This window comes from Ceratotherium simum, chromosome 17 (assembly GCF_057802395.1).
Source record: "Ceratotherium simum simum isolate JZ-2026a chromosome 17, ASM5780239v1, whole genome shotgun sequence".
NCBI classification, from domain to species: Eukaryota; Metazoa; Chordata; class Mammalia; order Perissodactyla; family Rhinocerotidae; genus Ceratotherium; species Ceratotherium simum.
The window spans coordinates 18,436,470-18,450,091 of NC_141916.1; the positions used below are offsets into that span (position 1 = coordinate 18,436,470).

Consider the following 13,622-nt stretch of genomic DNA (forward strand, 5'->3'; position numbering starts at 1 on the left):
CATATTCATAAACTGATATGTCTTATCCCTCAGAGGGTAGTAGGTTGGGTCTGGGGAAAAAGTAACATGGAAACCTAGGCCAAGAAAGAACACGTAACAGGTGAGATCCTGGTCTAAAGCAGGAGACGAACAAAATTAAACGAAGTGAAAGCAGAACAAAGTCAAAGGATGAAGGAAGAAAAACAAATTCACCAAGGACACAAATAACCTCAAATACACGAAGACAGAACGGCATGTGTACACCAATGCCATCAAAACCAGAAGCTGCAGCAAGGTGCCAAAGCAAAAGATGTGGGTCCAAGAGAAGACGCCACCGTTGAATGTCAAGGGCAATTTTAAATAGCAGAGAGTTGCAAAACAGCTGAGGCAGGGCTCCTCTCAGACCCATGCAGAAAAGGGAGGCCTCCCAGTTCACACAACAGTACATAATTGGGCTGTTGTGGAGATCATATGATTAGCTGGCTGCTTAACAGCCAAAATGAAGAACTAAGGTCTTGGAAAGCTTTTAGATTGATAGAAATTATCTTTGTACAAATTTTGAACAATCCTTAAATAGAAATGTTAGGATAAAGAATTCTGATTAAACATGGCAGAATGAATACGTCTACCTATCCCTATTCCTATTCCTTCCCAATACACCACCAGAATGATAATGAAGGCCCGTGCAGGACAAGAAGACAATAGATTCAGAGAGATTCAGGTAGGGAGATGGCACCAAGAGTCATTTCTACAAAAACAATAATAAAACTGACAAATTAACTGGAGAAAAAGAAAGGAAACGTAATCCTAGTAAACCAAGTGACTTAGCTGTGAACAATATTTACATAATCATAATAACGTAAACACTGAATGCTGACTTAAACAACAAAAAAAGTAATATACTGAGCGTACAGCCCAGAATGAGTATGAGAAGGGAGATGTGAAGGAAGTAGTAATGGGAAAAAGGGTGTCTGTGTAGTTGAGGGAGGAAATATGTAAGAGAGAAAACTCCAATCTTTTATAGTAGGAAATGAATAAATAATGCTTCAAATTGAAGCAAAGTCAAGACATAGCAGTAAAACGTTACTTAGAAATACAAAGGTGGGGCCGGCCCCATGGCTTAGCAGTTAAGTGCGCGCGCTCTGCTACTGGTGGCCCGGGTTCAGAGCCCGGGTGCGCACCAACGCACACCTTCTCCGGCCATGCTGAGGCCACGTCCCACATACAGCAACTAGAAGCATGTGCAACTATGATATGCAACTATCTACTGGGGCTTTGGGGGGGGCGGGGGGAAAGGAGGAGGATTGGCAATAGATGTTAGCTCAGAGCCGGTCTTCCTCAGCAAAAAGAGGAGGATTAGCACGGATGTTAGCTCAGGGCTGATCTTCCTCACAAAAAAAAAGAAAAGAAAAGAAAAGAAATACAAAGGTAAATGCCAGAAGAAACAGTTGAAAGAAGTAGTCTCTAAGAAAGACGAGGACATTGTTTATTTCTGTTATGATTACAAACCTTGTAGTACTATTTGACTATTTAAAATAGATGCATTAATTTCATTTAAAAATAAAAATTAAATAAAGAGAAACGCTAGATCCGAGATGAGAATCTACATACTGTGCACAGTCTCTTGAGGTTTAGTAGATCTAAATTAAAAGATTTATTGAGGGTGGAGACAAGTTGCCAGGACCAATCACTCTCCAATCTGTAGAATAATCTGCTTCCTTCATTACCTTTCATTACATTCATCTTCACAGATGTTTAACAAAGGAGGTCCTAGAAATTCTAAATGTTCTTTCTGTTCGGTTCCACAAACATTTACAGAACATCTACTATATGCCAAGCACTAATGCTAGAAACTGGGGACATGAAGAACAGAAATAATAATAAAAAAAGAATGTTCCTGATTTTGAAGTCCTTAAGAGTCCAGTAGGGGAGTAAAACACACAAACAAACCATAATCCACAGGGCAGTCAGAGACAGCTTTTTAAAAATGCAACTCAGGTAATGGGGGTGGGGACTGTTTTTGATGGGGCTGGTCAAGGAAGGCTTCTCTGTGGAAGTTCTAAACAAAGTTCTAGTTGAGCAAACCCCTAGTAGACTGAGAGAGCAAGCCAGGGGTTCCCGGGCAGACTCGTCAGTCTTGTCCAATGCTGTCTGCCACCCGGTGTCTCAAAAGTACTTGGAACACAGGAGGCACTTAGTAAATACGTGTTGGTCTGAGGTTCTGTCAGTAACCACTGTATCATCAGATTCACCCCCGACGCCTCCACACCCACGCATAGAGGCACACTGCCGTCTTAATATTTATATAGTTGGAAATGTTCCACAGCATTCCAAAATGCTGCTCCTGATTTCAATAGCTGGTTTTAAGTTCCCGTCCCTTTGAATTTCCACAGGATCAGTCCAGGGAAGTTGCCTTCCTACACAAAACCTTCCATTTTCCTGCATCTCCAAGAGCGGCCAAGAGTGACTAATTTACAGAGGAGTTAGAGCGTATGTGGTATGCAAATTCAATTCTTTGGGCCATGCCAAAAGAGAGCTAATTTCTGGCCACTTCTCCCTGCAAATCTGCTAATTGAGGCATGTGGGAAGCCTTACATCCGGGCTCTAGCAGCTTCCAACTACTGAAAGATGTTCTAAGGGCTATTCCTTCTGAAGAGCATATGGCTCAGAATGAGTAGGAAATGCGAACCTGTCATACCTTCATTTCTTCCATGCCTCTCATAGTGAGAACATCTTGAGACCCTGAGTATGATTTTAACCTTTATCAAGATATGAATTTTTCATGCAGCATGGCAGTTAAATACCAGATAAAGCTTGGGTTTTGTTTAACTAAAGAAACAACAATCAGTTCCAATGTTGGGAAGTTTTAAGTGATTTTCAAGGATAATTTTGACACATCAGATTTTTGTCATTCAGTGACTTTAGAATCTAACTCCTGTAATGCTAGTGAATTAAACTATGGTTATTATTAACCAAAATTGTCCTCACTCAATTTCCACTATTTAATTTCTAAGTATGTTCTTCAACCTTGTGTTCTCTTCCGTATCTCCCCATTCTCCCTGTTACATTGTTAATTTTTTTCTGAAGTCCTACTTTAAAGATTTACATAACATTTGAGCAAAGAAACCTAAAATATACATAAATATGCAACCCAAGATAACTCAACTCCAAATCAATTCCAGACAGAAAACTATTCACTAAATTTTTAGATAATATAAATTTTTAGGTAAGCATCTGCACATAATTGTTCTAGTAATACAATGTTGCAGGCAGTATTAATTTTTTATTTCAGAAGAGATTAGTGGAGAATGTTATACATTACACTCAAGTAGCCCTCCTCACAATGAAGCCTCTCACAATTGGAGTGAATGAACTCTAACAAGGTAATAGAGTTGGAAGAGGTTGAATCCCTCTAGAAGTAAGAAGTAGAAAACTCCTACCAAAGTGTTAAAATGACTTTTATTTCATTTAACCCTATATCAGAAATTAATATAAGTTATAAGTTTAAAATTTGCATTCCAATGTCATTAAAAAAAAAAATCAAACTAAATGCCTTCTTCAAAATCTACAGAGATGGGCCGGCTCCGTGGCTTAGCGGTTAAGTGCGCACGCTCTGATGCTGGCGGCCCGGGTTCGGATCCCGGGCGCGCCCCAAGGCACCACTTCTCCGTCCAGCGCGAGGCCGAGTCCCACGTACAGCAACTAGAAGGATGTGAACCTATGACATACAACTATCTGCTGGGGCTTTGGGGGGAAAAAAATGAATAAATAAAATCTTTAAAAAAAAAAAAAAATCTACAGAGATATATGGGGTAAATATGCCAAGGGGTAATCTCTTCCTGTACTCAGAACCCACATAATATAGATTACCCAGCCCTACAAACAATCCGTTTCTGGGAAAAATATGAATAGACTCAAGAACAAAGGTGGGCAAAGAAAGGGATAAACATGAATTGAGAGCATTCGCCACTAAGAAGCACTCACTAAAATATGTAACTACTATAGCATGGACTTTAGGAAGAAGGAAATTGAACTGAGAGAAGGCAGTGAGATTTACAAAGGAACAGTTAACAAAGAAACGAATATTAATGACTGTTAACTACATAAAATAATAATAATACTTGATAATTGAGGGGGTATGTAAACAAGGTGGTACTAAAACGTAAGACAAGGAGTAGTGGTGGTGAACATTAAAGTATTTTTAAAGTCTTTGTCGGGAGGAGGATTAAGATGTCTAATAGCTCTAGACAATTTAGATAAAAAGAAAAAAAGCCTTAGGATAAAAAAACACTACAGGGACAAAGACAGTTACTCATGATAAAAGGAACAATTTGCAAAGAAAGACATAATAATTCTTAATTTGTGTGTACCTAGTAACATAGCTTTAAAACATATAAAGCAAACTTGACAGAACTACAAAGAAAACTGACAAACCCACAGTCATGGTACAGATTTTTCAACACACTTCTATCAGAATTGATAGATCAAACAGTCAACAAGTCAGTAAGAACAGAAAAGATCTAAACAATACAATTGACTACGGTGAATTAATGGACCAGAACCATCCACTCAACAAATAAAACACAAATAGATGAGTTACAGAAATTTACCAAACACTAGGTGTGTCTTAACAAATAACAAAGACTTGATTTTGCACAGGCATGTGCTCGGACCACAGGGAAATTAAGAAACACTTACCTCAGAAAGAAGACAGAAAATCTAAGCATACAACTCAAGAAACTAAGAAAAAGTACAAAATAGTAAACAAAAAGAGTACAAAGGAAGAAATATGCATAGGAGCTAAAAATGATAAATCAGAAAATAAAAATATACTAACAAAAAGATCAATAAAATCAAAACCTTGTTCTTTGAAAAGATAAACTTCTGGAAGACTGATCAAGAGAAAAAAGATAAGAGATACAAGTAAACAATATAAATAAAGCAAAGGCTTTAAAAAATAATGATAATATTATGAATAACAAAAACGATAAATTTGAAAACTTATACAAAACAGACAATTTCCTAGAAAAATTAAACTTACCAAAACTGGCTCATGAAGAAACAGAAAACTGATAGAACTTGGTAACAGATAAGAGACAGGAAATGAAGGAGACTGAAGGATGACTTTAAGTCGCTAACTTGTTGAGCTTATGGATATGAGTTCTGTTTACTCAGAAGGGGAAAGCTAGAAGAGGAGCATAGGAGCAGGTTGGATGTCATTTCAGTTAGTTTTTTGTTTTGTGTGTGTGTATGTGTAGGGAGGGGTTGGTGCTGGTGGTAGGGATGGTGTGTGGAGTGTTAAATTTAATGGACATGTTTGGATATGTTGAAATGGAGGTTCCTTTAAGATATATAAATGGAGATGTTAAATATGCAGCTGCATCTATGGATCAGGAACTCAAGAGAGATCTGAGTTGAAGATACATATTTGGGAATTACCCGTATTTATTTATTTATTTTTGCTGAGGAAGATTTGTCCTGAGCTAACATGTGTTGCCAATCTTCCTCTATTTTTTATGTGAGCCACCACACAACATGGCCACTGACAGACCAGCGGTGTAGGTCCGTGCCTGGGAACCGAATCCAGGCCACCAAAGCAGAGCATGCCGAACTTAACCACTAGGCTACCAGGGCTGGCTCAAATTACCTGTACTTAAAAGATAATTAAAGCCACAGGTATGGCTTAAATACTCTAGAGAGACAGAGCATTGGTTCTCAAAGTGTGGTCCCAGAATAAGCAACCTCAGCATCACCTGAGAACTTGAGAGAAATGCAAATTCTCGGGCTCATCCTGGACCTAATGAATCAGAAACCCTGAGGATGGGGTCCTGCAATCTGTGTATTAACAAGCCCTCCAGTGATTCTGAAGCAGGCTAAAATTTGAGAACCACTGATACACAGTGAGCTGTCAACAGGGCTTGGGGCCTTGCCTTGAGAATTCCAACATTTAACAGAGGAGGATGAGCCTGCAAGGATGAGTAGGAGCAACATGAAGAGGAGAGTAAGAAAAGGAGGAGAGTGTTTCAAGAGGTAGAGTGGTAAATATTACTGAGATATCACTTATGATAGCTCCAGAAGGGACTGGAAAGGCTGAGAAGCGAGCGGGAGATGAGAAAATAGGACTAAGTGCAGACAGTTCTGAGCAGTTTGATCATAAAGGGGAGATGGAGAAAGTAGAGAGGGGAGCGGGTGACAAGAGAGGATTTTTTTAACAGAACAGTAATGAGCATGATGAACTGCTGAGGGGAAGAATCTGGTTGAGAGGGAGAGTGTGACTGTACAAGAGAGACGGGGTACTGACAGCAATGGCATACCCAGGGGGCAATGCAGCTGTCTGCATCAGCAGGAGGAGCATTTTATTCCTTACAGGGTTTAGAACTGCTACACATGGTGACAATAAAAAGCAGACTAATGTTTTGTTGGTTTTATTATTGTTTTTAATTTTCTACAGACACTGCACCCCTTATTGCCTGAACCGGGGGTGGCCCACTCCCACTGCCTTGTCCTCAATGTGACTGACAATAGTATAAAGTTTCTGAAAAGGGAGGAGAGGACGGGATCCAAAGCACAGGTGGAAGGACTGTCCTTGGATAAGAGGGACAGATCACCTTTTTAACCAGAAGGAAAGAGGTAAACGTGACAGGCATAGATGTGGCAAGTTTGAAGTCTGGTAGCAGGAAGCTGAAGGAGCTACCATCAAATGGCTTCTATTTCCCCCATGAGGTCATCTGCAAGACCATCCCCACTGTGAGACAACTATGTCACATTCTCTTGGCCTACTGCAATTAAACGTCTGATTCGTCAAATCCATACTCACTAAGCAACCCTCTATTTGTGATTTGACTCCCCATGTAGGCCTGCCCATGGGGCAAGAATGTGCTGACCACACAGACTTGAGTACGTCTCAGTGGTTTCTCATAGTAAATTGATAAACTGGTTTTTGAACATGATTTGGTTTCTATGTAGCCTGACTACAGATAACAGACAGATCATGATCCTTTTTAGTTATATTTCTTACTAAGTTATTTTCTCAGAATCTGCTTGCTTTTGCACAAAATGACTCAAGTAAACCTTTGGGCCTTCACAGGCATGAGCCAGATCCACAATTAGGCAGCCAATCAGAGTACTCTGCTTCTCTGGCATGCCTTGCTCAGCAAAAGCTGGCTTTTCATTAGCTGTCACTTGCCCAATTTCTATCTCTTCTCTCTCAATTCGTTTCTACAGCCATCTATTCATTAAGATATTTTAAATTGGCTGCCACTGCAGTGACCTACTAGTTTTTGTAAGAAGGAATTTCCAAGAATAATGCAGGAACTATAACAAGGTCCTCGGTGAAATATATTGATATACCACCATTATTCATTTATTTATTCCATTATTCATTCAACAAATATCTACAGACTATACACCCTGTGCAAGGCTTGATATTAAAACCATGAGGGATACAAAGTCCGAAAGGTATTTATAATGCAGAAGTAAAAGCAATTAGGGCCGGCCCTGTGGCTTGGTGGTTAAGTGCGCGCGCTGCGATGCTGGCGGCCCGGGTTCGGATCCCGGGTGCGCATCGAGGCACCACTTCTCTGTCCAGCCTGAGGCCGGGTCCCACATACAGCAACTAGAAGGATGTGCAGCTGTGACATGCAACTATCTACTGGGGCTTTGGGGGCAAAAAATAAATAAAATCTTTAAAAAAAAAAAAAAAAAAAGAAGTAAAAGCAATTAGTTGCACAAAGAACAGGCTTGTGGAAACAAACTTGGATTGCAGAGGGGAAATTAGAAATAAAGAAAAAATTCCTATTAGTAAAAGTGATTAAAGCAGAAACAGGCTATCAAAGGAAATCCTGGAATCTGAGTAACTTAAAAAATATGATGACTTAGAGACAGACAGCCTTGTCTAGAGGCAAAGCTTACAACAACCCCTCTGGAATTAAGCACAAAAGTGACTCAGGACTTTCTGATATATAAAGAACACACCAGTCTCTTTGCAGAAGGAATAAGTCAGGCTGTGAATTAATTTAAAAGTTTACTTAGGGTTCTTACCCCGAAATCCTCAGGCACTACAATCCTTGAGCTGCCTTGCAACACTGAATCTGTCCTTCCTTCTTATCTTTGCTCCCCCTGCTCCTCTCCATCACAGTTCACGCTCAGGCATAAATAAGATGCAGTTTTTCCATGACCTGGAATTTTCTGCCATTGAATCATGTCGACAAGCACAGACCCAGTATCACCCAAGGTCTGTGTAAATGATTTGATGACCTTGGGTATTTTAAAAGTGCCTAACACATAGCAGATGCTCAATTAAGATTCATTTCCTCCTTTCTTTCCTTCCGTTTTTTTCTCTCCCCTGGTGAGGAAGGGAGGGAAAAAACAGGAACCAAGAAAAGACAGATCTCCTACACGATAACATTTTTTGGTGTAAAAATACTGAAAAGGTTTAAACCACTTCTCATTGCCTACCTTGTGTCTGCGGGATGTAGGGAGACAGGAGTTTTGACCTTTTCTTTTCATATCCCTTCTGTGTGATGTCCCCTAAAATAGCAAGAAACAGAAATAGGTTACGCATTATTCTTACTCTGCGGTTGTTCACTGTAAAAAAAAAAATTAATTATAGAGTGTTACAAAATTACCACATGGAGAGTAGGAAAAAATGTATAGTCCTTTGCCAAGGATTTTGCCATGTGTGATTTCCCACAGGCTTGGAGCTGACTTCTTGTGGAAAATTGTAGGGCTTGTCCCTACACCAGTCTAGCACAGCAATATGCTGCATACCCTGTCAGAGATTCCCGCGTTCGAGGCACCCCTCGTTGCCTTGGTATTTAAGATACACCAAAATGGAATGCTGCAGGGCTGGCAGACAAATGATCTCTCCAAAGTTTCAGTTTCACCAAGTGAATGCAATTGATTTGGGAGGTATTCAATTACACTGCTGTACAGAACCACATAAAATCAAAAATCTAGTTAAGGGGCGACGTCAAGGTTCAGGCACTGGGATGCGATATTTGAAAGGCTCTTCTGCACCCTAGTATCTATGCTGGAACCCGGGGCAGGAATTCCCACACCATCTCCCCTCAGTTCACTGGCTTGTAATATTTATATACACATATGTCTTTTTCACAAGGTTAAATAAGAAAGTATACATGAAGCACACAAAAAGTACATATACAATAAATGCAATAAGGGTAAATTGATTAAGAGAGGAGAAAACATGTGGTCCAAGTGTAAAGCAATATGCTAGGTACCAAAGAAAGGGCAGCAAATGGATGGATAGAGAGCAGAGTTGAAAGGAACAGGAAATGCAGGAGAACAAGGGGACAGTCAAGGGAAAATGAGTAATTCAAAGCCCGGCGAATAAACATATGTGGTAAGGTGACACGATAGAGCACTGTTTTCCAAAAGAGAATTTTTTTTTTTAATTCACAGAAATCTTTATTTGCAAGTCAAAATCTAGAATAAAAAGGAATTTATATATTCAGACTTACAACATTTACTTAGTATATAGTCAATTTGGAGGAAAAAGTATATTTGGATGGACACACAGATTTGAAATCAAGGGTGATGAATGTCAGTTGCTGTTGGCCTCAGCATCTGACTGATGGAGTACATGGTGCAGAGGTAGCAGAGCTCACTGAAGGGCTTAAGCAAGCGAGTAACACTTGCAGATCGCAGAGTATAAAAGTTCTCTCTTCCTGAGAACAGGACCAAGGGTAGATATTGGTTGTTGCCCCAGTGCTACTACAGTGATCTGGGCAAGTTAGTAGTAGCTTAAATTAAAGATAGTGGTAGGGGCTGGCCCCGTGGCATAGCGGTTGAGTGTGCGCGCTCCGCTGCTGGTGGCCCGGGTTCGGATCATGGGCGTGCACCAATGCACCGCTTGTCAGGCCATGCTGTGGCAGCGTCCCATATAAAAAGTGGAGGAAGATGGGCACAGATGTTAGCCCAGGGCCAGTCTTCCTCAGCAAAAAGAGGACTGGCAACAGATGTTAGCTCAGAGCCGGTCTTCCTCAGCAAAAAGAGGAGGATTAGCATGGATGTTAGCTCAGGGTTGATCTTCCTCACAAAAAAAAAAAAAGCGGTAGAAGGAATAAAAAGAAGTGAATAGGGGCCGGCCCCGTGGCTTGGTGGTTAAGTGCGCGCGCTCCGATGCTGGCGGCCCGGGTTCGGATCCCGGGCGCGCACCGAGGCACCACTTCTCCCTCCATCCTGAGGCTGAGTCCCACATACAGCAACTAGAAGGATGTGCAGCTATGACATACGACTATCTACTGGGGCTTTGGGGGAAAAAATAAATAAATAAAATCTTTAAAAAAAAAAAAAAAAAAAAAGAAGTGAATAGGGCTGGCCCCGTGGCTTAGTGGTTAAGTGCGCGCGCTCCACTACTGGCGGCCCGGGTTCGGATCCCGGGCACGCACCAACGCACCGCTTCTCTGGCCATGCTGAGGCCGCGTCCCACATACAGCAACTAGAAGGATGTGCAGCTATGACATACAACTATCTACTGTGGTGTTGGGGGGGAAAAATAAATAAATAAAATCTTTAAAAAAAAAAAAAAAAGAAGTGAATAGATTGAAAGAGACATTAGGGAGGAAGACTGGATAGGATTTGACGACTGGTTAGATGTATGGTAGAAGATTTCTGGCTTGAGCAACCAGGCAGATGGTGGGTGACATTCTTTGACAGAAAAATACAGCAAGAAGTGAGTGTTTGGTGGGTTGAAGATGAGAATTGAGCTTAGGAAAGGCCCATGAGACAGACAGATGTCCAATCAACAGTTGGGTATATGGCTCTAGAACTCAGGAAAGAGATACAGATTTGGAATCATCAGGATATAGTTGAAAAATAAATTGATACAAGCTCTTTGCAGTAATTTGGCAATTTCTATCAAAGTTTTGATCCACCAACTGCACTTCTAGGAATTTATTCAGTGAAAATATTCACACAGGTGCACAAAAATCAATATAAGAATATTCCCTGACCCATTCTTTGTAATGAAAAGACTGGAAGGACTCTAGATGCTTACATTATAGACCCTCTATATCAGTGGCTCTCAACTAGGAGTGATTTTGCCCCCCAGGGGATAACGGACAATGTCTGGAGACATTTCTGTCACAACTGGAGGAAGGGGCACTACTGGCATCTAAGGGACAGAGGCCAGGGATGCTGCTAAGCCTCTTGCAATGCACAGGACAGTCCCACAACAAAGAACTATCCAACCCAATAGTGGGTTGGGGATGCCAAGAGTGTTGAGGATGAGAAACTTTGATCTACCTAACAATACGTGGGTATTCCAAACGTATTGGCACAGGAAGATGTCTAAAATATATTAATGGTAAAAGGCAAGGTGCATACCAGTAGCTATAATAGGAGCTAACTGTGTAAAAAATAGTAATAGATATGTTTGCATATATGTGGGAAATAGTCTGGAAGGCTGTATGTATATATACTAAATTAATGTTTATCCTTGGGGGAACAGAAGTATGGGGGGAATTTTCACTTGTTTTATACACTTTAACAGAGTTTGATTTAAAAAAACAAGCCTGAATGATTTGTCTAATCTCAAAAATAAAGATTGTTTTCATTAAGAATGAATGGTTCTATAAATATATATTTGTTAACATGATAAGATGGTCACAGTATATAACAGGAAAACAGTAAATAACAGGAAAAATGCACGATACTAAACAGTTTACACAGTATATTCAATTTCTGGAATAACAGTATCTTTTTTTGTGTGTGTGTGTGTGAGGAAGATCAGCCCTGAGCTAACATCCATTCCAATCCTCCTCTTTTTGCTGAGGAAGACTGGCCCTGAGCTAACATCTATTGCCAATCCTCTTCCTTTTTTCCCCTTTTTCTCCCCAAAGCCCCAGTAGATAGTTGTATGTCACAGCTGCACATCCTTCTAGTTGCTGTATGTGGGACGCCACCTCGACAAGCGGTGCGCGCCCAGGGTCCGAACCCGGGCCGCCAGTAGCAGAGCGCGCACACTTAACCGCTAAGCCGCGGGGCCAGCCCCCCTGGAATGATAATATCTTAACACATATACGTATGCATAGGAAAAAACCTGGATTTTTCTACACTAAAATAGTAACAGTGGTTAGCTATGGCTTGCAAGATTATGAATTGGTTTTAGCTTTTTTTCCTTTTTGCTTGCCTGTATTTTCTAATTTTTCCACAATGGACATCCATTATTTCAAGAAACGATCAATATTTTAAAACTGCAATCATGACCACTTATTAAACTATACAAATTTAATTACAATGGTCTTGCATCTCTGTTTCTCTAGTGAAATAAGAGAAACAGTGTATTTTTTGGAAATAAAATCCAAAGCTTGCCAAATTAGCAAACTGAAGAGTTTTAGGTCATCTCCAACAATGCCTACACAGGAAATGTGTCTTTTATTGCAAAAGAAACAATGAAGCATTCTCCTGTCTCATTCTCTGCTCCCAAACTCCCCTACCTCCAAGACACACACACACACACACACACACATTCTCCCTGAAGGACAAAGGTCACTTCTGCTGGCTCAGAACACATCTGATAAAGTGAAAGGCCTTTAAAAGCTTTCCTCAGTGCTTAGAGTCTCAATCCTTCACTGTCAGTCACTGATCGTGGGAGGACAAACTGTTAGTCTTGGTATCTTGGACATTAATCAACTACTAACCATCTCAGGGTTTGAAAAAAGTCAATCAAGAGAGTCTAATTCATCAGCCATGCCAATTAGCTCCATTAGATCCATAAACGTTAAGGAGACCTAGGAGAAAATGAACTGCAATGAGAATGTGAGGCCTACGGTGATGAGCCACGTAATAACTTAGAAATGCCCTCCCCCTTTTCTCTGACCACCAGACCCTGCTCAAAAGTCACCTCCTCTGTGACGCCTGCCACCACTTGTCAGTCACCTCCTCCCAGTGCCCCTAGAACTCTGCACATAGATGCTGCTTAGCACATCACTGGTATTTTAATTACTTGTTTAAACATCTGTGTCCTTACTAGACTGTACACTTGAGGGCAGGGATTGTGTCTTGTTCATCTCTGTAGCTCGCCCACAGCCTGGCACAACAGACACTTGCTGAATGAGTGACTGCATGAATTAATAAGATGGGGGTCACAAGAGAACAATAAATCAAAGAGACATGAGTTCTTGGGTGGAAAAGTGGAAATGGGAGAAAAAGAGGTCTTTACATCAGCAAGAGCTGAAAAGCCCAGGGAGAGAAATTTAGTGAACCAAAAGTTTCCTGAAACTTGACAGCTAGACCTCAAAGGTAGCCAGGAAGACAATACCGGGCCAGCCTGAAGAGAGAACTAGCACACAAATCGGTGGGCACTACACACCGAGGGAACTCCACCAGATATCTATCGATGAATCCCTTAGCCAGAGAGCAAGACCAGACAGAGGAATTCAGTTACCCCACATAACTAAATTTGTTATTTCACCTTTCTGCCATTGCCCACCTAGAGTCTGTGCCCTTATCATTCTCATCACCTGTAGTTAAGCAGTTTTTGCTGCACTAAAGCAGTGTTTTCTAAATGTGCCCAATTTTTAAAAACTACCTGAGGAATTTGTAAAGATACAAATCCCAGGCCCCTCCCATGAAGATTCTTATTCACAGAGTCTGGATTAAGATCTGGATACCGGTATTTC

The 13,622-nt window shown here is 40.8% G+C and overlaps 1 protein-coding gene across 3 annotated transcripts in view; it reads right to left on the minus strand.

Moving 5' to 3' along the window:
• The window catches only part of DIP2B (DIP2 acetate--CoA ligase B (putative)), a 212,838-nt gene that overhangs the window by 102,476 nt on the left and 96,740 nt on the right, over positions 1 to 13,622 (minus strand). For all 3 annotated transcript variants that reach the window (XM_004429014.3, XM_014786452.2, XM_014786451.2), the window contains exon 2: positions 8,437 to 8,508. In XM_004429014.3, coding sequence (XP_004429071.1) covers positions 8,437 to 8,508 — 72 coding nt within the window. The remainder of the gene's footprint in view (positions 1 to 8,436; positions 8,509 to 13,622) is intronic.